This window comes from Sesamum indicum, linkage group LG1 (assembly GCF_026168435.1).
Source record: "Sesamum indicum cultivar Baizhima isolate 11 linkage group LG1, ASM2616843v1, whole genome shotgun sequence".
Classification (NCBI taxonomy): domain Eukaryota; kingdom Viridiplantae; phylum Streptophyta; class Magnoliopsida; order Lamiales; family Pedaliaceae; genus Sesamum; species Sesamum indicum.
The window spans coordinates 16,017,440-16,043,519 of NC_142657.1; the positions used below are offsets into that span (position 1 = coordinate 16,017,440).

Genomic DNA, 26,080 nt, shown 5'->3' on the forward strand with positions numbered 1-26,080 from the left:
ATTCCGACATATCTTTATATTAAATTTGTAACTCTTATTTTTTACGATAACATTGACTTTGTCGTATCATTTTTTTATTGTTAAATTATAATTATTTCTTTACACGACAGCAAATATACGAAGCTCAACAAATATAATTTCAATATTCATATATTTAGTGTACTTTTTCCATGCATTATGCAATTTCTTGATATAAAAAATATGAAAAAAATCTTACAACCTCTAAGTATTATTTCTTGATATAATTATCTCTAAAGAATAATTATCTTTACTTAATTTTTTTTATTCATATTTGCAATAATTTATATTTTTCTCATAAGTTAAGCAGTGATTAAAAAATAATGCTCGAAATTAGATTATTTGAAAAAATAATATAATATTTATAATTTTATTAATAAGCTGCAATGACGTAAGAAACTATTTATGACTTTTAACTTAATTTAAAAATAAAACCTATAAACTAAAGAAACTTTTTTTTAATTTTTTTCACTAATAAAATTGTAAACGTTTATTTGAAATAATGTCAAACAAACATGCCCTTATTTGTAGTCAAAGTTTTGATCTGATTGCATGCTAGCATGGGTGAGATTAGCAAGTGAGGGAAGAAATATATAAGAAGGGGGGGGGGGGGGGGGCGAGAGAGAGAGAGAGAGAGAGTGTAGTGTACATTAATGATAGAGATTTAGACAGAAAGAGAGAGAAAAGCTCTGGTGAGAGAAAAATAAGAACGGTTTGATACACTGAATTCTTTTTATTTTTATTTTTATTTTTAAGAAAAAAAGAGGAAACTATTCCCAAATTTCTCCCCTCACTCTACACACACATCAATATATCTATACATCTAGAGAGAGAGAGAGAGAAAGAGAGAGAAAATCTGAATCCTCATTTTTATTGTACTAATCGATGTTGTATATACACACGGACTGAAAAATGGTTGAATCTGAATACAACCTTCCGCTGCTGAAGCTCCGATCTTCTTCAATTCCTTAACCCTAAATCGTCGTTTCTGTTTTTTTTTTTTTGGTTTTTCCTTTTTTCTTTTTCTTAATGAAGTGAAAATAGGGAGGAAAAAGGGAATTAGTGGTTGTCCTTTTTGATATTTTTTGATTATTGCTTTCTTTGTACTTTTGATTGTTTCCTATTGTTGAGAAGAAATGAGCAGCGGTGATGGTGGAGAGGTGGCATCAGCTGCGGCGGGTCCACCTACGCCGCTAGAATGGAAATTCTCTCAGGTCTTCGGCGAGCGAACGGCCGGCGAGGAAGTTCAAGAAGGTAAAGAATGAGAATTTAATGAATGGGAAAGGAATTTGTTTGCTTTGGTTTTGGATCTTGTGGTTAGGGTTTTGGCTTCTGTTATTTTGATCTGTTTTTGGATCCTTTAGTTACTTGATTTAGTGGAAATTGATAGTAATTGGTTGGGTTTGGAGTGAGTGATCTGCATGTTGGTTTTTCAGTCGATGATTTGAGGATAGCAGTGCTGGACTGAAGTGAATTAAGTTCAATGTCAGTTTGATTCCATTTTTTCTTACTGCATGTACTTGATTTTGGTCAGAAGGATGTTTTCTACCCTGGGTTTGGATCTTTGTAATTGTGTGTAGTGTGCCTTCGAACTTAGTTTCTCTACTCTGACATTTAACGAAGATCTAGCTTCATGGCTTAAACAGCAAGCATCAAACTTTTATGTTGTGGCTAAGAGCAGGCTTGTTTACTCTCTGTGTTTACTCTCTGCATGCAGCAGTTACCGAATAGTTGGAGGTATATGTATAACTGTGCATTTGTGGTTTGAATGTATGCTGCAATTGTTGCAACGCTGCTGGGATTGAGGATCTTCAGTTAACTAACTTAACTGTGTGGTGGTATATTGGACGGGAGTTGTCAGCTAAATTCTTTTTATTATTTTGGGTCATAGAATGCGGGATGTGTCACGAGATGATCTCTGGCTTCCGGATATCCGCAATATTCTCTGGGTTGAAATGGCCCAGGACTTTACAAGTGTTTGCCAAAATGCGGTCATGCTGAAGTTTGGAGAGATCCGAAATGATGCTCTTTGTTTGGCATGCCTTGGCAGTTTCTACAATCCACACCGTGTCATAAGTAGGCATAATACATATCTGGAAAGATAAACAAAAACAATTGAGTATAAAGTTGTTCCCGAGGGAAAGGGAAAGTTATCCATTTTTAGTGATATTGCATTTATTGACTGTTTCGGAGTAATTAAATTTGCATCGACTATGCCGCTCAAATTAATTTAGGTTTTGTGATAAATTGCAATATACACCATCGGTTCAAATTCGTGCACTGGTTCACAAAGAGGAGGTGGATGGGAAAGAGAAGGCTAGCGGATGTATGAACAGAATCATTTTGTTTTCTCTGTTAATTATTCCAAAAACACTGACTTCTGTAGTTTCAATTATCCGTCTCATGCAAAAATTGACTTCTGAATGGACTAGAGACTCGTTATGACAATAATTGTAAGCATCTAAATTCGAAGCCTTTGGCATTTACTATTTTGTTGTCAAATATGCTGATTAGCTTCAACAATGCTTTGATCTAATATTGATTGTTTAAATTTCATATGGATTCTCATATATGATGAGATATTGAAGTCTGAAATTGATTGAATACTGAACTTATGATGCATGCCCTTACAGTGACTTGAAACAAGCATGATAGGTACTTAGTTTGAGAAGTATTCTACTGATTCAAGGGTGCAGATTCTGATCAGCTACTTAAATTTGTCCAAAATATTCCATTTTATGGCTGTGTCTAAAACTTTTACTGGTAGGTTTTACTTTAATTATCTGTTTCTTTTTGCAGTGGATATCATATCTGCCATTGAGTTTGATAAAACTGGTGACCATCTGGCTACTGGTGATCGTGGTGGAAGGGTGGTGTTATTTGAAAGGACAGATATGAAAGAGGTGAGGTGCACACAAGAATTCTATTTTGTTGATTATGCTTCATCTGTTTTAACTCTATCCTCCATTGCAAATTTGATATGCAGCATGGTGGAAGTCGAAGAGATTTAGAGAGGATGGACTATCCAGTTAGTCGACACCCAGAGTTTCGTTACAAAACCGAGTTTCAGAGCCATGAGCCTGAGGTACTCATTTCAAATTTCTGCTTGCCTCCTCTTGTTGCTTTCCGGGTCCCACTGTGTGTTTTTATATAATTACTTTATCAAATATGTGGGCCTTGATTTAACAGTTAGGCTTCTGTTTCTTTAAATTCTTTGCACTCTTTCCCCAAAGAAAAAAAGTTAAAAAAGAAGTTTGAGTTGTTACAACGTTTGTGTCTCTTGTTTCAGTTTGATTATCTCAAGAGTTTGGAGATTGAGGAGAAAATCAACAAAATTCGATGGTGCCAGATGGCTAATGGTGCCCTCTTTCTTCTTTCTACTAATGACAAAACCATTAAGTTTTGGAAGGTGAGGTCTACAGTTTAAATATTGATTTGTTTTAATTTCTTTTTTCCTCATGGTAAAGAGAGATGTATAGTCTTAATGTCCTTATTTCATGGTTATTCAGTACATAATATGGGTCTTCAGCGTCGTGCTCATCTTAGTCAGATCTTGTAGTGGATGTTATGAAGATTCAGTAATCATATTTTGTAACGCGTCAGATCTTGAGTTTTTGACTTTTTCCTTTTCCTTCAATATCTTTCTGAAGAGCCTTTTTTAGTCTAATAATTAGTGCCATTATGACCACCAACTCGGCGATGTATATTTTTGCTTATTTGTTGTGTGTCTGTCAAATAAATGTTGTGACATTTTTTCTATGGCATTTATTTTCCTAGAATTCCTTTTTAGCCTAGACATAAGATGGTTTTATTTTGATTAGATATGAAGTCTTGTTTCATTGATTTTCTTGGTGTTGGGAGATTCCATCTTTACTATACTCTAAGTTGGGGAAGAAAAAACTTAGCACTTTTTCAGAAGAATCATCTCCAATTGGAGACGTTATTAATTTGTAAGAGTGATGTGGGAATTAAGTTAGTCAAGTTTTTTCCCCTTCTTCACTCAGCTTTCTTCTCTCTCATGCTAGTATTCAATCTCGTCGGTTGATGGTATGCGAACCTGAAGGCCTCATATTCTGAGGTAGACAATTGTAAATGGATATTCTATTTGATGATTCCATTTTCTTGTTTAAACAGGTCCAAGAGAAGAAAATCAAGAAAGTTGCTGATATAAATGTAGACCCATCTAAAGCTGCTGGCACCGGTGGTATTGCAAGTTCTAGTGTTTCTTCTAGTCCTAAGCCGTATCTTGCTAATGGTGGCTGTTCAGATCGACCTTACAGTTCTTTGAGCAATGACTTGTCCTTTCCACCTGGGGGCATCCCCTCACTCCGATTACCAGTGGTAGTTGTACTTAACTCAGCTAAGTTTTACCAGCATTTAAGGATTTCATGCTTCATCTTTGGATGTGTTTGGTTTGATGTATTTGGCCATTTATTTAGAATGCATGGTGTCAATTGCTGTCGATTTTGAATATATAAAATTTTGATTACTTCTACGATCTGTTTATTCCTCTGTTTGGGACACACTCGTGTCATGTTGATTTTCTCAAATCTGATTTATACTGGGCTGCAATGCTGAATTGATCAGAACCATCAGTGTCAAGTATGCATTTGTTAGTCATAACTGATGTATGGCATTCACTAGGAACTCTTTAATGTGCACTGTTCTTAGGTGTTAGGTGTTTAATGCTAAGTGTCTTCCACTTTCTTATGCTCAGTATTTATTTCCTCTAAGGATTGAGTATACAATTTGTAGGTGACAAGCAGTGAGACCAGTCTTGTTGCAAGATGTAGGAGAGTATATGCTCATGCGCATGATTACCATATCAATTCCATCTCTAATAACAGGTGAAGACACATTTTTCCCCCTACGTGTTATGTGTACCAGCTTCTTTAAGTCTTTGACTCAGTGCCTTTACTTTGAGATTTGTTCAGAAATCTGACAATGTTGATGATTCTGTCAACTATTATTCCCCTTTCAACATCCTCAACCTAGAAATGGGAAAGCAAGGATATATTTTAAAGATGGTAGAAATTGGAAGCATAGCTGTCGGCAGTTGTTGGTTGGGTTCCTTTTATGTCTGTGAGGCCTTGAGATTCACTTTTCGGCCATCAAGGTGAGGAAGACTTGGGAAATATTGATCCCAGGTTCTTCATTTGAATTGTGAGACATGGGCTCACTCTGTAGTCATCAAGGTGATGAAGATTTGCTCGAAGAAGTCCTGAGCTGATTAGAGGATAAGATAGACTAGTATGTTGGTGTAGGTTTGTGGCCATCCAATGCCTCTTTTCGTTCTCCCTCTGCCCATGCACTCCACTCCCTAACATTCCAGGTGTTGGAACTGTTGTTGCTTTTCTTTATGCACACAATTTGGTCCAACGACAGCATTGAGGAAATTCAAAAGTATAAGCTGTACGAATATGAATAAAAAGTTAACCGTCTTCTGGTTCTCCTTGGAAAATATAGACCAAATACTCTATCAAACATCTTACTATTAAATGTCACTAATTCTTAATTGTGGAACCTCACTCTGATTAACAATGAGCAATTTGACTTGCATAACTTTTTGTGCTCCATAACACCTTCTAACTGGAGGATGCTGTTGATAGATTAGTAGTTAAACCTTTACTTTGGCTTCTTAGGCACCCTTTTTTCTTGCTTGTCGTCATTTGCTTTGTTTGGATTTACACTTAGTAACCTTTTCTGTAATGCTTTCCCAGTGATGGTGAGACATTTATATCAGCTGATGATCTCCGAATAAATCTTTGGAACTTGGAAATAAGCAATCAAAGTTTCAATATTGTTGATGTGAAGCCAGCAAATATGGAGGATCTGACTGGTAATTTTTCTTTCTAGTTTCCTTTTTAGTTGATATTTTCTACTGGTTTTGGGGGTGGTTTTGCTCATCTTCTTTTGCTGTGGGATCTTCCGTGGTCCTAATACTATCACTGCACCTAATATTCCCATTTTCTTAGTGCTGGATGATTGTGATGATTCTTTTTGCTTCATTGGTTGATACTTGTTTCTTATTGCAGAGGTGATAACATCAGCAGAATTTCATCCTACCCACTGCAACATGTTAGCATATAGTAGTTCAAAGGGATCAATTCGTCTCATTGATTTGCGACAATCCGCATTGTGCGATTCACATTCTAAACTGTAAGTTCATTGGTAATCATTGTACTAAAGGCTCCTGATGATTGCTTCTGCCCTTTCTTCTTCTTCTTTTTATTTTTTATATCTGCTTCAGTATTGAAATTTAGCACTGTCTCCAGAGTGTGAATTCAAGTGTTGGATGGCTGTGGGACTTCTAAGTTTGCCTTTGGTTGCTAGAACAGTGTTCCTTAACTCTAGTTTCTTTGTTTAAAACTGCTCCCTTTATGGATGAGCTGTTGATGTTCCATTCATGAACAGATTTGAGGAGCAGGAGGCGCCTGGCTCGAGATCATTTTTTACTGAGATAATTGCTTCAATTTCAGATGTTAAGTTTGCAAGGGATGGCAGATATCTACTGAGTCGTGATTACATGACCCTTAAGGTTTGGTCTTTTGTTGTTATTTCATCACTTTAAGTGCTGTTGTTGTTGTAATGCTTCAATTAGTCAGAATGTTTGTCGTTTCTTATTTGGAGTTGTCTGTTCTACTTCAAATTAATTTAGAAGGTGTTGGTGAAAGCAAGCACACATAATTTGGTCCTTAAAGCATGCTAAAGCATTGCAAGGTTCTGTGCTACACTGTTGTTGTCATAGAAAAAATGCGATGTTGCTATGAGCAATGATGCAAGATTATACTGTTTGAAACTAGTTGCTAGGAGTTTAACATGCATCAGTATGACTCAACACATTTTTAACTCTTTGTTTATTATCCACTGCAAGTTTTCTAGTTTGCTTCCTGGGTTGCAGAAGATCCATAGTTATTGTAGCTTCTTTGGAGCATTCATTGCATAATAATGTTCAATCTTTTGTGGTGTCAGTTTGATCGTCACTGATCCATATTATTGGTTTCAGTTGTGGGATATTAATATGGATTCTGGTCCGGTGGCGACCTTCCAGGTTCACGAGTATTTAAGACCCAAGGTAATTGTTGTACTCTAGGACCAAATTTGCCTGATATTTTTCTACAAATACTATTGAGTTGATTAAACTGTACTTTGATACTGTCCAGCTGTGCGACTTGTATGAAAATGATTCCATTTTTGATAAATTTGAATGTTGCCTGAGTGGTGATGGTCTTCGAGTGGCAACTGGTTCTTACAGGTGTGGTCAAGTTGCTTTTCATTTTATCACCACTGTTATTCTCATATTTGTCTATCTAACCAAAAGAAAACACTGTTTTAGCAATTTATTTCGCGTCTTTGGTTGTGCTGCGGGCAGTACTGAGGCAACTACGCTGGAAGCAAGCAAAAATCCAATGAGGTACCTACACAAGATTGCGTTTTTGACTCATGAGTCGAACTTTCATTTGCGTTGGATCTCATTTATTGCTAATATATTGCTTAATGGCCTTTCAGAAGGCAGGTCCAGACCCCTTCCAGGCCTTCCAGATCCCTGAGCAGTAGCATCACTCGTGTTGTGAGAAGAGGTATAGTTTCCTTTACCCCACCACTTCATAATCCCAATTTCTAGCTTCTTTTGAATACGAACCTCACATATGATACTGCTTTGTGTTTTATCAACTCAAAAGAATTTTGGTGGACATTGCAGGTGGAGAAAGTCCAGGAGCTGATGCCAATGGGAATTCATTCGATTTCACAACGAAGCTGCTCCACCTGGCATGGCACCCATCTGAAAACTCCATCGCTTGTGCTGCTGCAAATAGCTTGTATATGTACTATGCATAGGTCGTCAGTAACTGAAAACTCGGTAAACATTATTGGGTTGCTATTCGAGAAATGCTTCTTTCAGCAAATTGAGGCTCTAATCCAACTGCTGCATAAATCTCTCTAGCACAGGCTTTGAACTTCAAGTTCCATGGTAGATTTGACAACCGGAGCAATCAACGTGTCTTTGTATCTGAGCAGACTGCCATTCTTCACCCACCGCGTTTCTTTTTATTGTTTTTTGCCCCTCTGCTCAAAGGAATAGATGCAATTGTGTTCTTATGTTTGCGTCGGGTAGAAGTCAGAAAGGAATGTGATTGTAGCTCTCCCTACAAACCAAAAAAAAACTAAAGATGTCATATATTGTCTGTAGAATTAAGGTAAAATGTAGTTCTTTTTCACATGAAAATCTTCTTGGAAAGGAGCTGCTGCTAACCTGCAGGCCATTAAGTTTATTAACTTCCATGGGTAGCCTCGTACCTTTGCTTCGATATATTTTAGGATGATTTTGGCTTAGATTCTCATCGTTTGATGTTTCTCTCTTGTAAAAGTACTCAAGACTCTTTGGCTTCTATTAATTTGTACAATATATTTTTCTTTTTTAACTAAAAAATGCTCGTTCTCGTGCATTAGGAGACTGGTAATGGCTTTTCTGAAGCTAAGGCGAAGTGGCTCGGGGGATAGATTAGATTGTATTTGTGAATCTATCATAAGCTGTCAACAAATGTGGCTGTGATTTGATTGTTTTTCCTTAAAATTAAGGTTAGAATCAAAGGTGGATGCCATGGATGATCATCAACTGCCCTACTTCATTATTTGAGGAGGTGCTTACATGCATAACTTATGATGCTGATGATGGGGGTGGCATGTGTTGGGCCTGGGCCCATCACTCCACCACAGCTTTTTCCCCCAATCACGGATTTCTGCGGCCCAGATTCCATGATTCGATCTGTGATCTTGATCTTAATTTGAGAAATAAATTAGATATTGTGAAACTAGTAAAAAATGTGAAAGTGTATGAAGAATTATGTGTTGTGGCAAGAAATTATACTCTCACTAGCACCGAAAGCCATGCAAATCAATTGTGGAGTATGGGAAGGGTTAATTAAGAATTCCATAATAATGATAATAATAATAATATATGAAAAGATTTGGTGGTGAAGATGTTGATTAATGTGGTCCTAGTTAGTGATGTCGTGCCTCTTAGAATAAAATAAAAGATGGGTCTTTACAATTCTTTTGTTTTTTTCCCCCTAACCTAATAATCGCATGTTTAAGGTTAAGAAGAGTAGTAGTTATGACAAATATTGCTTTCTTCACATTTAAATAATCTCATCCCATAACATTACATATCACAGTAATACTATTATTCCCTCTTCTTCCCATTGAATAGTCTTCCTTGTTTGGACCCTAAACTCCAAAAATTCACCCCATGCCCCACACTATATCTATTTTGAACGCCTTGGACTTTTATTATATGATAAATCATATTATTTATACTTATTAATACTAAATATGTACTATTATTACATATTATTAAATGAATAAGGGGATTTAGCTATTTGATAGTAGGTAAAATATATATACAAAGGTTTCTCTCTCTAGTAGAATGTCTTCTCAAACCAAATATGTGAAGCACTAATCAAATCAAATGATACATAACATCAAAACGTTCAATCAAGCTCTAATACAAAGAGTACCTTCTATTACGCATTCAATTGAGGTTTTCCCTCTTAGTAACATTTACCTTTAAAGGCGAAAGTGCATAATATTTGAATCAAAGCAGCCAATATATCATATTAGAGTTTTCAATCAAGATGAAGGAGTGCACGATACATCACTTATCATATAATCAATTTATAGTATAGAACAATGATCAATTATACAATCAGGCCCAATTCATTTTTCATTATTAGATTATATAAGCAGTCCAACATTCAAGTAAAATGTTTATTTCGCATTATGGATGCCCATTTCTAATTTAAGAGCCTGATATTAATTATTATTTGGGTTGATAACCAACCTAAATAGTTTAAGTAAACATAATATAATTAATACAAAATATTTTTTGAGTAAATTACAACAACCTCCCCTGAGGTTTGGCATAATTACGAATACTCTATTGGTATTTGAAAAATTATAAATATCTCTTGATATTTAATGAAATTATGGATGGAAGTATTACGTTATCAACTATGTCCTTATTGTACTTTTTTTCTATTTTTTTAAAAAATAAAAAATAATAATATTAATCGGATGGAATTGATGAAAATATTTAAAAAATTATAAAAAAAATATCTACTTAGTCAATAAAAAAATTAAAAAAAATTAAATATAAATAAATTATAATTTCTAGTCTACCAGAATATTTTGATCAGTTCATCACAAAAATGAATGAAAACCTAATGGAGACTAACGAAATGGGTAGTTATTATACGACTATTGAAATCAAGATAGTGTTGGTAATTTTGTAAATACCAAGAAAATATTGGTAATTTAACCAAAAAAAATTTTATCCACGCGTAGAACGGACTTAAGTATTATACCATAGACTGTAAAATTAGTTAAGTATAACTAATGAATAACCAAAATCCCCAGAACATTCCAACTTGAGAGTGACTATCAACCCAGTGCGTGTAGTGTGTGTGAGAGAGAGAGAAGGAGAGAGGAAAGCGTTGTTGCTGCTCTTTTCTCTCTCTACATATGTCTCTGTAATGTGTGTATCGTGTATGATGTACATATCATGATGTCGCGTCGTCCCTCTCACGCGGACTTTCAGAGATCATTCACATCATCACCATAAGAAGAAGAGACGACGAAACATCAATTCCCGCATCTCTTCCTCCTTTCTCTCTCTAACTATCTTCCCCATTTCTTGAAATACCCTAAATCGATCTTGTCTTTGGTTATCACCCTTTTGTTTTCTGCTTAAACCCTCGATTCCTCAACATTTTTGCGACAGACCCACGTACTCGCCGTCAAAGATCATAGCTCGAATTTTGAATCAGAAAGATGCAGAATTCATCATTTTACTCACAGATCAACGCACAAGCACAGCAGCCGCAGTTCCCAGAGCACGAGCAGTTGAAATGCCCTAGGTGTGACTCCACCGACACCAAATTCTGTTACTACAACAACTACAACCTCTCTCAGCCGCGCCACTTCTGCAAGAGCTGCAGAAGGTACTGGACCAAGGGCGGCACGTTGAGGAATATCCCCGTCGGCGGTGGCTCAAGGAAGAACGCCAAGCGTGGCTCCTCCTCATCCTCCGCTGCCGCCAAACGGCCCGCCGCATCCGCATCGGCATCAGTATCAGTATCAGCACCTAACAATAGCAAGAATGACAGTGGGAACAACGGCGGCGAAATGATTGAAACATCGCCTCTGAAGGGAGACGATTTCGGGGGGCAGTTGGGGAATTTCGTAGAGGTGAGTGGGAGTTTCAGCTCACTGCTGCTGGCGTCAGGTGGTGGGCACTTTAGTAATTTGCTTGATGGACTAAGCCCGAGCGGCTCGGGTTTGGAGCATTTTGGCGACCGGGGTTCGGGGCAGAATGTGGGTCCACAAGTCGGGTTAGACTTAGAGAGTGGTGGAAGCAGTAATGCTGATGAATTCTTGAACATTCAGAGTGGTGGAGGCGGTGATGATGATGGTGGTTGGGGTGGCAGCAGCAACGCTTGGCCTGATCTTGCTATTTACACACCTTCCTCAAATTTTCAGTAGCATCAAGGTAAAAAGAAAAAAGGAAAAAGATTTATAAATGATTATCATGATTTCATTTGCTCTTTTTTATTTTATTTTTTCTTCTTTTTTAATTAAAAAAAAGAAAGAATATATATATATATATAGTTTGAATGGTGCTGATATTAAGGAATCTAATTATGGTGATGGAGAGATGAGCAATGAGCATGCTATAAGGGTTGTACCTTATGCTTTGCTGATTTTCTGTGTCTTTGTATGAAAGTATTTATAGTGGAGCTGATAATATTATTATATATTAATGCAAAATTGCATTTGTTTATTTTTGGTTCTCCACATTTTCTTGGAGTTAATAAGTGGAGATTGAAAAAGTTTGGATTGAGGCAATTTGGGTTGGATGATAAAGTGTGAGTATTATAGGAACTTACCTGGACGGGGAGTATGGAGGATGAACAAGGCTCATGGCATTGGTTGGCCAGCTTAGGATTTAGGAAGGGCGCTCGTCTACTCTACATCATGATTTGTAGTAAAGGAGGCCTGTGTTCTCGCGGCCTCACTAAAACACATTAACTATTTTAGGACATTCGCCCGCTCCTGCACCTTCAGCAATGCCGATAACATGCCAATTACATCAACTTGGAGAGGGATGTTCATAATTCGGTTTCCCAACCAAATCGATTCTTTGGTTCATACCCACAACCTAAGTGATTCTGTTATTTTATTAAACAATTGATCCGTATGATTATCCGTATTCGGTTAATCATATCGAATCGAACAATTACATTATTTTTTATTAATTATATTAAAAATGTATAATATATTATTATATATAATCTCAGTAATATAATATCATATATATTATATATTATTCGAAAAAACATTTTGATTATAATCGAACCGAATAGATCCTTTTCAGTTTGATTTTAATATGGAATTAAACTTTGGATTCGATTTCATTGGACTGGGTTGGATGTAGCAAACTCAACACCCCTAATTTTGAATGGGTTGTCTGTTTAGTTTATTTCCTATCAACAGCGACGATGATAAATTAAACTTTGAAATTGGACTATATTTGATTTTATTTTTAACTTGTTTTGATGTGTTTTGTAAAGATAGAGAGAGAAAAATAAAAGATAAATAAGTATGTGTTAGAAATAATGTGTATGTTTGGATTTATTTTTGGAGATAATATAAAATAAGTATGGTATGTTTGATGTTGTTTAGTAGGAGATAAAAACTACTGTTCATTGTCAAATCATATATCTTTTATATATATTTATATATATATATATGAATATATATATAATTTTTTAGTTGTAGGGCCTATAATTAGTATAAACTTATTTTAATAAAAAAATAAATGAGGCAATGTTTCAAATCATTTTAAAACATCATCAAAACTTCCAAAACAAATTAAGACAAACATTGTCCATATTTTAGCCCGTTTCAAACATGAAGCAAAATTAAAACCAAACATTATGTTGATGTTCATCTCATGTTCCCATCCTTGTCTTAAAAAGTACAAGACAGATTTCAACTTTTGTCTTTCACAAATATTTATTCTTATCTGTCTGCAATTGCATGCTCCCCCCCACCACACCCCACCCCACCCCCCACCTCTTCCTCTTTCCTTTTTTTTTTTTTTTTAATTTCCCAATATATTAATTCTTTATTTCATTTTTGTGGTATGGATTTATTAGCTGCGACCTATTAATTCACTGAATCTTTAGGTGAAACATGTTGATATAATCATAATTTTGTACTATTATTTTCTTTATCTAAAGGCATGCATATATATATATAGTAATAGAAATGGCACGTTGAATCCGCAAAACAACAAAAAAGTAAAAGGCTTTCTATCCATACTATAATGTGGATTCTACTTGAAATTAAGATATGGATGGGACTAAATTGACGTGCTGCAAAAACTATTCTCTCAAATTTTAGTAATAAAATTTATTTATATATTTGAAATATAATAGTTTAGGTTCAGATAATTTATGATTTGTGATTTACATTATAAGGATGATAACATTTATACCTCATACCTCATATCCATTATTTAAATCTCACAAAGATGTCAACGACATTACATAAATTATTCTTGCTTTTTTGCTGTGGTAATTTTTATAATTATGCAAATATATATATATATATATATATAATTGTGAATAAATTATATAAGAGGAGCCAATATAATTATCCGCATTAAATGATGGCATTAGGTTCTATTCTTTGGTACGGAGACAATTCGTGCAGATAGTATTTTTTTCTTTTTCTTAAAAAAATAAAAAAATAAGAAACCACATTTTTGTTGCTATATAGTTTACATGGGCTTTAAGTAGGCCAATTTAGCCCACATGTAAAATTAAAATTTAGCCCAACAGGCCCGTTGGCTAATCTGGGCCTAATGGACATCTCTAGTTGATTGCTTCATGAGACCAATCAAATCTTAGCCTGATAATAAAGGTTGATGTTGTTAGGGTATAAGATTATATGTTCGAATCCCATTAAATAGATGTACGTTGTCTTATTTTGTATGAATTTCTAAAAATTAATGAATAATCAGTTCATAGATTATCGAGCGCGTGCAGAAAATAAAAAAAGATAAATCAAAATCAATTTTACTATAAAGATATTTAATTTTTATTATTTTTTTAATGAATTCTCCTACGTCTGTAGTACTTATCAAGAGTTTGTCACACTTGCGTATTTTACTCATATCTAATAAAATTGCACTTACTTTTTCTTGTATTTGATTTTTTATTTAGAGATGGCGATTTTAAACTATAAATATAATAGTTTCTATGAATGGAAGAAGACATTTGGATAAAGTGTAAACTACCTCAAATCTCTTTATATCTCCAATACGTATTGCAGATTACATATAGACAACAAATTCACAGCAAAGCAAGTCCAAAAGTTCTATGCAACAACAGAGGTTTCACGTATTTTTTAGCATTAAATCCTCAAAAGTCTTGATACCATATTTCAAGATGACTCGTGATTTTCTCCCACAAGTCCGCAGGATATTTTGCATTTGCATCCAAAAATAAGCTTTTAGTCCTTAAATCGTAATTCGAATAGCAGAATTATGGGGTAATCGTTATTTTCAGAGACTGTAATCTTTTTAACTCAGATCTATAATAATTTTATTTATTCATATTTTCTTAGTTTTATAATTACTTTTTGAAGGCTCGAAAATTGCATGAATAATGTACAATACAATTTATTACTCTATTTCACATCATATACTTACATAATGTCATGTCAATACAATAAACAATTTGAAACAAAGACCTAAATTAAGGTAATGGTACCAAAAAAACACTAATGCAACATTTGATGTACTAGTGTACTTGAATTAAGGAAAGCATAACTAATCAAGCATTTAAAACATTTTATTATACATTAGTTAATCCAAACATGTGTACTAAAATCAAATATTTGTTGCTAAATATAAATAGGCGGTAGAGTTGGACCACCAAAATATGGCCCATGGTTTTGAGGGACAAGAATGTCCTATTTTCATTAGATAATGTAATAATAAAAGCACCCCACCTGGCCCAATGCCATTGTAGTTAGGACTTTTGTTAGGTTCCCCAATCCCAATGAACAATTTTGAATCTAGGAACCTCCAATTATTACTTGTTTTGGGGTGGGGATGGGGGGTTTTGCAAACTATGTCCAAGAAAGATTAATAAATAATTGATCACTAGTTTGCAATGGCTCTTTATATATTTTCATATGGGGTTTTTAAGTTACTTGCATTTCAACAAAATTTTGATTTGAATTTTGGGGGGAAAGCATGGATCTTGAATCATTAATTATTATTATTATTTTTTTTAACGACATGAATGTTAAGTTAATATATAGTAGGACTATGTTAAAGTGTTCTACTTTGAATAACGGTTAGCATTATTTGATATTGAGTTTATACTGTCATTATACGTTTGATAAGTAAAACTAATCTGAATAGTGCTATTTTTTTCAAAATTTTTAATATTTTAATGAAAAAATACATAATATTTGGCGTAAAGTTATTTGATCAGAATGCACAAATGCACACCATATCATGGACAACATACGGAGAGAGGAGGTCGTATGTTGATAATGAAGGCTTTTTCAAGTGGTAAGATTAAGACTTTATAAATTACAATAAAATGGTTGTGGGTTGCACATTAATTTATACTTTTATGTGAAGAATAAGTTTTAGAAAAAACTTACAATCTTATCACTAAGTTGCGGAAGTATGTAGAAATATTTTTATTATTTTTTGAGTAAATCAAATAAAATTAAACAATTTAAAAATATAAATAATAAAATAAAAATACTTTATTTATTTATTTTTAATTAAAAATTGATAAACGCTTAGAATGAACTTTCTGGGACAACACTTTTAGTGGGGATAGAATCTTGAATCTAATCCAATGGAAAAGCTGATAAACTTAAAAAAGTGCACAGAGATTGAGGATTAGATTATTATTATTTTATTATGACATTAAAAGATATATTTTCTTACCCAATTACCACCTTCTATCCCTCCTTAATTTCGTCGTTATTCGATCGACTGATTAAACAATATTTACTCAAAAGCCCCTCGATTTAATAAAATTATAATTTCGGAGGTTCGAATGCTGGATTCTTGCAGTGAGGCCCAAACTAACGGTTTCATCTGTCGAGTAAGGAAGGGATTGATAGTGGTAACGTGACCGTTAATTCTGACGACGGCGGAGATTAGCCCGTACCTTGAAAATGGTTAATGTGCTTATGCATGGAAGTAAATTTACACGAATACCCCCCCCCCCCCCCCCCCACCCTAGTCATGGCATTACACAAACAATTGAAAAATTGGATGTTTTCAAAAGTTTAAAATAAGCGTTTATGAGCTATTGTTGAAAATAAGCATAAAATAGTGTTTTTATTTTATATTTTTGTTTTTCAATTAGTCAAATTAAAATAATTCAACCCAAAATATATAAGTATCTCCCTACCGACTTTTGTAATTTATTGATAAATTATAAATATTAAATTTCAAGCACTCAAACTTCAATCTTTCTCATTTTGAGTTTTTATTTTCAAAAACTTCCAATTTTTATTATTATTTAATTAATAAATACAAGTTATAAAAACCACAAAATATCGCGAAAAATTAGGACAAATACTCCTTAGAAATCCCTTTTCTTCTCTTGTTTCTCTCCTCTGAATAATTAAAAAATTTCCATCACTTTCATTTACTCATTCGATGTATGTCCTTTCGAGGAATTTTTAAAATTTAGAAATGACAACAGAGACGAATTTGATTTATCTTTAAGGTTCATTTCATTCAAGTGAGAGAAAAAAGGTGAAAGGGGGAAGAAAATAATAATAGTTTTCCTTCAAACTGTTTGTTATGACTAGAAGGAGAGTGAATCTCAAATACTACCCCTTGTTTGCTACGAGTAAAATAGATTGAGAAAAAAAAATTATTTTTAATAATTTTACTGAATAACCCTTTTCTGCATTTTGTATCAAAAAATAAATAAAATAATATTATACTAACATAATTTTAGTATATCAAAAATTTAAAAATCTTCTTGATGAAATTATTTTATCAAATATGAGTAAGAAATATTTTTATTAATAAAAATATTCATCAAAAGTAGTATTGTTTATTTATTTTAAACTGTTTAGTTTAAATAAAGTAAAAATTACTAACAATATTTTTAACTAATGAATTCGAGTTCAAAAATTGATGCCTTTGTTGATTCTCAAAAATAATTTTGGAGGAAAATTATATACATAGATATATATGGATAATAGAGTAAATAAAAATAAAAATTATATTTTTTTGTTTTTTGGGATAATATAAAAATTATATATTAGATAATAGACTCGTTCTAATTGAAGCAGGACCCAAAATCCAACCCAATGATATAATTTACTTTTCTCCAGGAATAAAAATTTAACTTTAAAGTAATATAAACATAATAATTTGAATATATGATAATATATATATATATATATATATTTAACATACATAAAAATGGGTAAGTAGAGTGTTCAGTAGAAGGGTGTGTATAGATTGTATTGAATATGGATGTGGGTATGATTCTACCCTACACAATACCCATTGAGAGCGCAGTAGACCACTGTCAGCTAAGCAAATGGAGCGATTGGTTGCTTTGAATGCGCTAACCTGCGCATGTAGTTGAGTGTCACGCCTCCATTTAATACGCTTCTCTGAACCTACGCTGATGAGAGACTATCATACTATATAGGGAATGGGAAAATGGTCGCCCTTATGGGTTTCAATAAATTAGACCACGTCAACATGTAACGATGTCGGTCTTATTTAAGTGGCACTATTTTTTTATTATAAGTTCAAATTTTACTATTTATAATGCATGAATATGGATATAATCATTACAAAATTAAATAAACATCATCATTACTAATATATTAGAGAAGAAAGATTGAGAAAAAGAGAACAAAACAACTAATAGGTGTTTTCTCATCTTGAGGAGTAAGAAGTCAAATTGAGTCATTTTAACAAGTTATTTTATTATTAATTGTATTTTACAAATAATTATGAATAATAAATATAAAAATTAATTAATGAAAAAAATATAATCAACTATTACGAATATTATTTATTGTCTACGATCCCTCATTGATACATTAGCTTGTCTTGAATTATCTCTGTTGAGGTTGTTGTATTTTACGTGTTTGTGGCCAATCTATCTCACTTCAAATACATATTGTTTGGGTTTGACTAGGTCGAGGAGAGACAAAAATAATAGTGTTGTGGACCAATTCAAATTCCAGTCATGATGATAATGAATATGGGTAGAAAATCAGAAGACCTTTTCGTCAACATGTAGAAAAAGTAAGATTAATAACGAAAAAATCAGGCGATAATTTTAATATTATCACTAATTATATATATTTATTGAAGAATATTTATTTTGTCACAATAATGAATTTTATGATTTTAATAATCACTATTATTTTTCAAAAAATGTTGGTAGCAAGAATTAGTGACGAAAAAATGTACTCAAATTATAGTAAATTAATACTCTTAATCACACTCAAATACGATCAATGCGTAAACATGAATTTTTACCACGATTAATTATTATTGCTCATAATTTTTAGTTATAGTTAAAATATTTATCATAATTTTTAACTATGACAATATTTTACTCTCGCTTACACAAATAACGAATAATAATTATTATAGAACTATAATTCATTTATACTTATCACTATTTATAAACTTTCAAGCATCTTATAAAATATTTAAAGCGCACTCAAGCACCGTCAAAATCTACGTGTACAAAGCAGGTGATGGGGCATGATGTTGAGGATCAATGCAAAGGTGAAGTTGGTGGGAAGGGACGTCATTATGAATAAGCTGATTATTGAGAGCAGAGCTGATTAACAAAGGCGTTTCAGCTTTAGTTCAAAACTGATTGTGCATCACTCACTACCCATTCTGCCTCACCTCACCCCATAAAATAGCCCATGAGAATGTATATCTATCTATCTATCTATATATATATATATAAATTCTAGACTCATAAATACTGATTAATAATATCGTTGTATTAATTTTTTTAAAATAAAAAATATTCTTTAACCAATAAAATAATTAACTTACTCAACTTTTTAATTTTTATATTAATTGATAAATTAGTTTTATTCCCCTTCATTTTAATGTAATGTATTTTACTCTTACATAATATAATTTAAAACATGAAAAATTATTTATTATATGAACATAAAAACGGACAATGACTGATATTTAATATATTGAAAATGTCACTACTAAAGACAAGCTTTAAAACCATCTCATTCACACAAAACTCATATTGTAAATCATCAAATATTGAAAAATCAAATTTCTTATAATTTCTTTTTCATTTTTTCTTTGACATGACGCAATTTAGAAAATATTAGGTTGAATTCATTTGAAATAGAAGAAAACTAACTCGAATGGACTGCTCCTAAAGACTTCCGCCCCCGACCTCTGCTTATGAAAGAATAGAAAGCTTTGGGACTGATTTATTTCCTCTTGCTGTTGATTCCGACTTGATAGTGCCAATTGTGAGAAGCAAGAGCTCACTCGACCCATAGGAATAGGGAGGAAGTTTCATTCCAAACTGGTCAAGTTTGAGCTAGGAGATGGGACAATGTAAATTAATATGGTTTATAAAATATTTTTAGAACTCATAAAAATGTTTAGATTTTATTTTAAACAAACAAATATATTTTTGAAATATTTAGAGAAAGTAAGATTACAAAACTTATAAACATGTTAACAACTGTAATTTTGTAATAAGAATAATAAAAGTTGAAGGGGTTTATCAAAATTCTAAAAGTAAATTAAAAACTCCTTATTTTTTACAAAAGAGTTTATAAATTATGTTTTTGAAAGATTTATGGAATACTTTGTACTATCTTAAAATATTTTAAATATTCTATAAACTCATCTAAATACCCACTTAATCTTAAATTAAAATTCGTCTCCAACTTATCTCAATTTGCACGCACACGTGTGCATGCAACTATTGTTGCGTCGTCTAAATTTGATTAAATAGATATCGAGTTCATAGTTTATAAAACGCGATAAAGGACAATTAATATATTTTAAATTTAAAAATCATAATAAGATGGATTAAAAAAGAAAACAAGGGTTAAGGGTGTAGTTACATAGGGAGGGAAGGGCATTCTTGAGAAAGAAGGTGGAGGCCGACCTCGTGTGAGGAATCAGCAAGAGCCCAGAACCCCCATTTGCTGATAACAAAAAATTGTGTATATCGTCCCATTTGTGTTGCATTTTTCCATATCAACGTTAAGTTGTCACTGTTACAAAAGTAAGTGCATCATTGCTCTTACTTCCACACACTAAACAAATTGTTCTATTCTTTTTCAAGAATCATCATACCATAAAAAAGTAAGAATTTTTTACTATTATCTTGATCTGGGCTTTGGTGTTTTTTTTTTATTTTTTGGGTACATTACATCAATTTGGATGGAGTTGTTGAGGTTGTTCAACTTGATATCTCAAATCATGTGATATCCCTTTCTGTATCTCTTTCACACACACAAACAAGCATTTTTATCTTTTCTTCGGTGTCATATTGTTGATAGCATTGTCATCGTTGTTTGAGCTGTTTTGATGTGAAAGAAGGAGCAAGAAAGAAAGAGAGAATGAAAAGATACTAAGAGAGCAGAAAATCCATTTACTCTTTGACAATTCTTCTTTGCAGTATAACAGTTGCAAGAGTTGGTTTGTGGGTTTTTTTTTTGCAGGAATGGACACTATTAAAGAGCTTTTCTGGCCGAAGATTGTGGAGTTATGTTTAATAGCTCAGAAACTCAACTCTAGTGTCATTTCAATGATGTTTTTCTTGATGGGTTCTTGCGTTTGTGGCTTTGGATGGATATGAGTATTTGTTTAATGTGAAAAGCCAAAAGCAAAAGCATTATTTTAGTCTGTGAGCGCCAAAAAGGAAAAATCTTGAAGTTTTCTTTGGAAGGAATCTGAGTTCCACGTTTCCCAGCATTCCAATTATTGGTATTAAGGGAAAAGAGAAAGAAGACAGTGGGCTGATTTTGGATCTGAAAAACAGCTCATTTTTCACCTGATGCCTTTTCATTTGTTTTCAAAAAAAAATTTAACCTCATTTTCGACTTCTCTGATCTGAAAGCAGACTATTACTGTTTGCTTTCCTGTTTATGGAGGTGGTGGGGATGAAAGGAAAGGGAAGCATTTGTCTGTCGTTTGCCTTGTACAAAAGTTCATGTGCCAAACAGAGAACTCTTTTGCTTGAAAAGAACTCTCTCTGCAGATCCATTTCAAATGGTTGTCATTGTACTGTATCTGGGAAAACCTGACTGCCTACTCATCTCTAGTTAACTCTGCAGTTTTTGGTTTCAGTGCTTTAACTGGTAAAGAACAGAAAGCAATATAAGGGAAAAATCAATTTTCCTCTTTGGAAAATTTGGTTCTTGGTCCAAGGGGTCCTGTCACTCTGGGGAGCCATTCTGGTGCAGTTGCATTTTCATTGAGAAACAGTGAGCATTTTGGCTGTATATGCATGACATGAGGTTCATGACAACTTTAGCTGTGGGGTAGAGGGCATAATAATGCACCTAATATGTTCTTGCTCTTTCATGAGGAGACATTCATATACTGCTTGAACTGTGGTGTCCCTTAAAAGAATAGTGTTATTCATTTGAAACTTTTGGGAAGGGATAATTTTCTTTTGGCCTAATGAGTAGAGAGTTGAAGAAAGGCGGGAAACAAGAAAAGTGTTCTGATGAGGCTGAGAAGGTTGTGGTGGCTGTTAAGGCATCAAAGGAGATTCCTAAGACTGCTCTTGTCTGGGCACTTAGTCATGTTGTTCAGCCTGGGGATTGCATTACTCTTCTTGTGGTTGTCTCTTCACATAGCTCTGGTGAGACACTCTAGTATATGTTGGATTCCATGTCTGTTTTTGTCAAGAATCTTGACTTCTTTTACTTCTCTTGTCACCTCAGATCTTCTAATATAGGCATCCATATGTAAGCAACATCTCAACCGAGTATGGGATGGACTTTTCTCCCTGTTTCTGTGCATTGCAGTCACCTCCTCTCTTTCTTCTGAAATGGGGTTTTAGTTTTTGGATTGTGAAGTTAATTTGCTTTGTGGCATGATTCATCAATCAATCCCACATCTCAGTAGGCCTAGATGCACAATACAGGAATATATTCTATTTTATGTTTTTGCTGGTTAGATTTCGTGGACTTTGCAACATATTACGAACTAGAAGCCTGAAATAGCAGCTCTAAAGAGGATAGTGTCTCCCTTGATTTTCAAGTTTGTTGTTGTACTTTCTTTTGATTGCATAAAATGCAGATCAACCATCATTGGAACTGATTGATGTGATAATGTTTTGCATCACCTTAATCAGGTAGAAAATTTTGGGGGTTCCCAAAATTTGCTGGAGATTGTGCTAGTGCCCACAGGAGGTCACAGTCTGGTACGAGCGCGGAACAAAAATCTGACATAACAGATTATTGCTCTCAGATGATTCTTCAGCTTCATGAGGTTTATGATCCTAACAAAGTGAGTATCTTGTGAATGTGTAGTAATCTTTTATGTTTGAGTTTTGCATGCTAACATAATTGTGATCTGTGATTTTGCTCATAATATCTTCAGATCAATGTAAAGATAAAGATTGTGTCCGGGAATCCTTGTGGAGCAGTGGCTGCGGAGGCGAAGAGAAATCAAGCAAATTGGGTTGTTTTGGATAAGTAATATTTAGAGTCCTGTTTAATGAGGCATCTAAATTGTAGAAGAGCTCTCCAATATAGCAGTTTTTCTGACCTTTAAGTTTCAATATGATGCAGACAGCTTAAAAACGAGGAAAAGCGCTGTATGACGGAGCTGCAATGCAACATTGTTGTTATGAAGCGCTCCCATCCCAAGGTTCTCCGACTGAATTTAGTTGGATCAGGTATAAAGGAACCAGAAGCGATAAACTCTGATAACGATCAATCATCTAAAAAACAAGAAAGCAAAAACAATTCTTCGAGTTCAACTCGTGGTCCACTTGTTACCCCCTCAAGTAGCCCGGAGACATTCACGGCCACTGAAGCTGGAACTTCATCAGTTTCAAGCTCTGATCCTGGAACTTCACCATTCTTCATTACGGAAACAAAAGATGTCCTTAAGAAAGAGGAACAATTAGCTACAAAACAAGATCGGGATCTTGATGAATCTAGTTCAGATTCCGACATGGAAAATCTGTCATCCTCGTCAAGTTTGAGGTTCCAACCTTGGATAGCGCAAGTTGTAGCACATCGACAATCTTCCGAACATCTTGGGGAGAGATCTGGAGTGTCTAGTACTCAGTCTCAAAATTCTGCAACCAAGGCCATGCTAGAAAAGCTCTCTAGACTTGATGAAGAACCTGGATTCAGATCCCCGAGCTATAGGTGTAATCTGGATATCAGTGGCAGTTTGAGAGAAGCGATTTCCCTGTCGAGAACCACACTGCCTGGGCCCCCACCCTTGTGTTCTATATGTCAACATAAAGCTCCCGTTTTTGGAAAGCCTCCAAGGTGGTTTTCATATGCTGAGCTTGAGCTTGCTACAGGCGGTTTTTCACAAGCCAACTTTTTAGCTGAAGGCGGGTTTGGATCTGTCCACCGAGGAGTCCTTCCAGATGGCCAGGCAATCGCAGTCAAGCAACACAAATTAGCAAGTTCTCAAGGCGATCAAGAATTCTGCTCGGAAGTCGAAGTGTTAAGCTGTGCTCAGCACCGGAATGTTGTTATGTTGATTGGTTTCTGTGTTGAAGATGGTAGAAGACTTTTGGTTTACGAGTATATCTGCAATGGATCTCTTGATTCTTATCTATATGGTATACTTTCCTGACTTTTAACTGCCCGTTTATCTTAGTATGATGAATATCGTTTTTCAAATGCATCTGCAACTTCCAGGACGCCACCAGGACACGCTAGCATGGACCGCACGGCAAAAGATCGCGGTTGGAGCAGCACGAGGATTGCGATATCTTCATGAAGAATGTAGAGTTGGTTGCATTGTGCATCGAGACATGCGGCCCAACAACATTCTCATTACCCATGATTTTGAACCTTTGGTACAAATTACCTACCGTTCTTATAAACCTATGGTTCTTCGACCACTGACATAGTGGTTTTTTTACTGTTTCATAATTTTAAAACTCACAGTACGAAATCAGCCTTCTCATGATTTTCAAATCATTCAACGGATTTAGCAGATGTAGTTAATATTAACTTTGAAAGATTTAAAAGCAATGAATATGTACTTTTGACATCTCCATGTAAGTTAACAATATCTTTGCCATGTTTTTCTAAAGCTTCATTGAGGAGGCTGATGAATAGGTTTCTATGGCATTCTCCCCTCCTGTTTTTCCATTCTCAAGCTTGCTAAAAATATATGTTGTTTGTCACGTTTTTGCATGATTTTGAGAATAATTGAGGTAGCATGGTGGCATTTCTTGATCTTAGCTCAATAATATTTTCTACAAGGTGGGAGACTTTGGTCTAGCTCGGTGGCAACCCAATGGAGAGACTGGAGTTGAGACCAGAGTAATTGGGACATTTGGGTAACTTCAAGAACTCATTTGACAATGGTCCATGCAATCGTAATACCACCAAACTCATCAAGTTCCATGTTTCGTTTAGGTACTTGGCGCCTGAGTATGCCCAAAGTGGTCAGGTCACAGAAAAAGCCGATGTTTACTCGTTTGGCGTGGTTCTGGTGGAGCTCGTCACTGGTCGTAAAGCAGTGGATCTCAACAGGCCTAAGGGCCAGCAGTGCCTTACAGAATGGGTACGCCTCTGTTTCCTGTGAAGCATTGCATTAGTCACAACGAACAAGCGTTTTTCAGGGGCAGGGAAATCTTAATGCAATCTGATTTCACAGGCACGGCCATTATTGGAAGCGCATGCCATTGATGAACTCGTTGATCCACGTCTGCGAAGCAACTACTCAGAGCACGAGGTTTACTGTATGCTGCAAGCTGCATCATTGTGCATTCGTCGGGATCCTCAGGCAAGACCTCGCATGTCTCAGGTAAGAAACCCCCTCTCTCTTCTAGGAAATTGCATGATAGATGGTGAAATACGCCTAGAAAACAAAAAGGAAAAATCAAACACAAGGACACTCAAAGGTTTACATAGTTCGGACATGAACTTCTCCTCCGACAGCCATCCCTTGACTATATATAACTAGGATGACTATAACAATCTTACAAAATTACGAACTTCCCTTTGATATAAAAGACTAAGGCGAAATGCAACGGTGAGTCAGTATCCACACTCAACATCTTCCAATAGCCTATATAATTTAGTTGCCTCAATCCCGTCTTTTGTGTTTCAAGAACTGAATTCTTAATGCTAACTACACATGCTATTGGTTGCACTTGTTTGTTTCCTATCTCGTAAAAATAGGTTCTTCGGATACTTGAGGGCGACATGATGGATTCAAGCCAAACACTGATGCCCGGGATCGATGTTGGCAGCCGGAGCGGGAGAATTTGGTTCGATCATCAACCACAACATGAAAACGAGTCACCCAGACGATTCAGCTCAAAGGATTCTCTCAACTGGAGACCAAATTACAGGAAGAAAGAGGGGAGGACTTCATATGAATACAACCTTTGAGTTGCAACTATGACAGTTTGAGTTTTCTCCATAACATCATCAGCTTCTCAGTTTTGTTTGTGATTTCAGTAGCGCTTTTGTTTATGTATAGAAATGCTGAATGTTGAAGTTGGATGTATGTGAAGATGAATTTGGGCCGAGTCCAAATTAGTAGATAGTTAGTGGGTCGTATGGAAAGTGGCCCAAGATTCAGTTAAAGCCCAAACTAAGTTACGCATATGTTTGTACAAAATTAATGGACAGGAACCCGAGTTCTCTTTTCCAATGCGACGGCGAGATTTAATTTTAGGATCAATTACATTCAAATCCTTTGGAATGGGCTCTAATCGCACAAATATCTGAAGTTTTATGCAAAATTACA

At 34.6% G+C, this 26,080-nt stretch overlaps 3 protein-coding genes across 6 annotated transcripts; all 3 read left to right on the forward strand.

Moving 5' to 3' along the window:
* Window positions 1–647: 647 nt before the first annotated feature.
* On the forward strand, window positions 648–8,295 carry LOC105163538 (serine/threonine protein phosphatase 2A 55 kDa regulatory subunit B beta isoform). Of its 3 annotated transcripts, XM_020692544.2 has the most exons (15): window positions 648–1,272; window positions 2,818–2,921; window positions 3,005–3,103; window positions 3,308–3,427; window positions 4,153–4,362; window positions 4,774–4,865; window positions 5,739–5,857; window positions 6,054–6,177; window positions 6,433–6,556; window positions 7,025–7,093; window positions 7,182–7,273; window positions 7,355–7,432; window positions 7,528–7,598; window positions 7,721–7,879; window positions 7,969–8,295. In XM_020692544.2, exons 1-14 carry the CDS (start codon window positions 1,155–1,157, stop codon window positions 7,855–7,857), a joined length of 1,557 nt encoding a protein of 518 aa, XP_020548203.1. In that variant the 5' UTR covers window positions 648–1,154; the 3' UTR covers window positions 7,858–7,879; window positions 7,969–8,295. The 3 variants fall into 3 exon arrangements, with proteins under 3 accessions (XP_020548203.1, XP_011080237.1, XP_011080246.1); XM_011081935.3 differs by having other exon boundaries at window positions 7,721–8,295; XM_011081944.3 differs by having other exon boundaries at window positions 4,153–4,359; window positions 7,721–8,295.
* Window positions 8,296–10,430: 2,135 nt separating this feature from the next.
* LOC105163550 (uncharacterized) lies at window positions 10,431–12,742 on the forward strand. Its single transcript, XM_011081955.3, has 2 exons — window positions 10,431–11,566; window positions 11,956–12,742. Exon 1 carries the CDS (start codon window positions 10,849–10,851, stop codon window positions 11,557–11,559), a length of 711 nt encoding a protein of 236 aa, XP_011080257.1. The 5' UTR covers window positions 10,431–10,848; the 3' UTR covers window positions 11,560–11,566; window positions 11,956–12,742.
* Window positions 12,743–20,264: 7,522 nt separating this feature from the next.
* LOC105163561 (inactive protein kinase SELMODRAFT_444075) lies at window positions 20,265–25,984 on the forward strand. Of its 2 annotated transcripts, none has more exons than XM_088881725.1 (10): window positions 20,265–20,393; window positions 20,833–21,980; window positions 22,476–22,630; window positions 22,724–22,818; window positions 22,915–23,930; window positions 24,010–24,170; window positions 24,583–24,659; window positions 24,739–24,886; window positions 24,980–25,129; window positions 25,507–25,984. In XM_088881725.1, exons 2-10 carry the CDS (start codon window positions 21,797–21,799, stop codon window positions 25,717–25,719), a joined length of 2,199 nt encoding a protein of 732 aa, XP_088737851.1. In that variant the 5' UTR covers window positions 20,265–20,393; window positions 20,833–21,796; the 3' UTR covers window positions 25,720–25,984. The 2 variants fall into 2 exon arrangements, with proteins under 2 accessions (XP_088737851.1, XP_011080277.1); XM_011081975.3 differs by having other exon boundaries at window positions 20,290–20,473.
* Window positions 25,985–26,080: the final 96 nt, after the last annotated feature.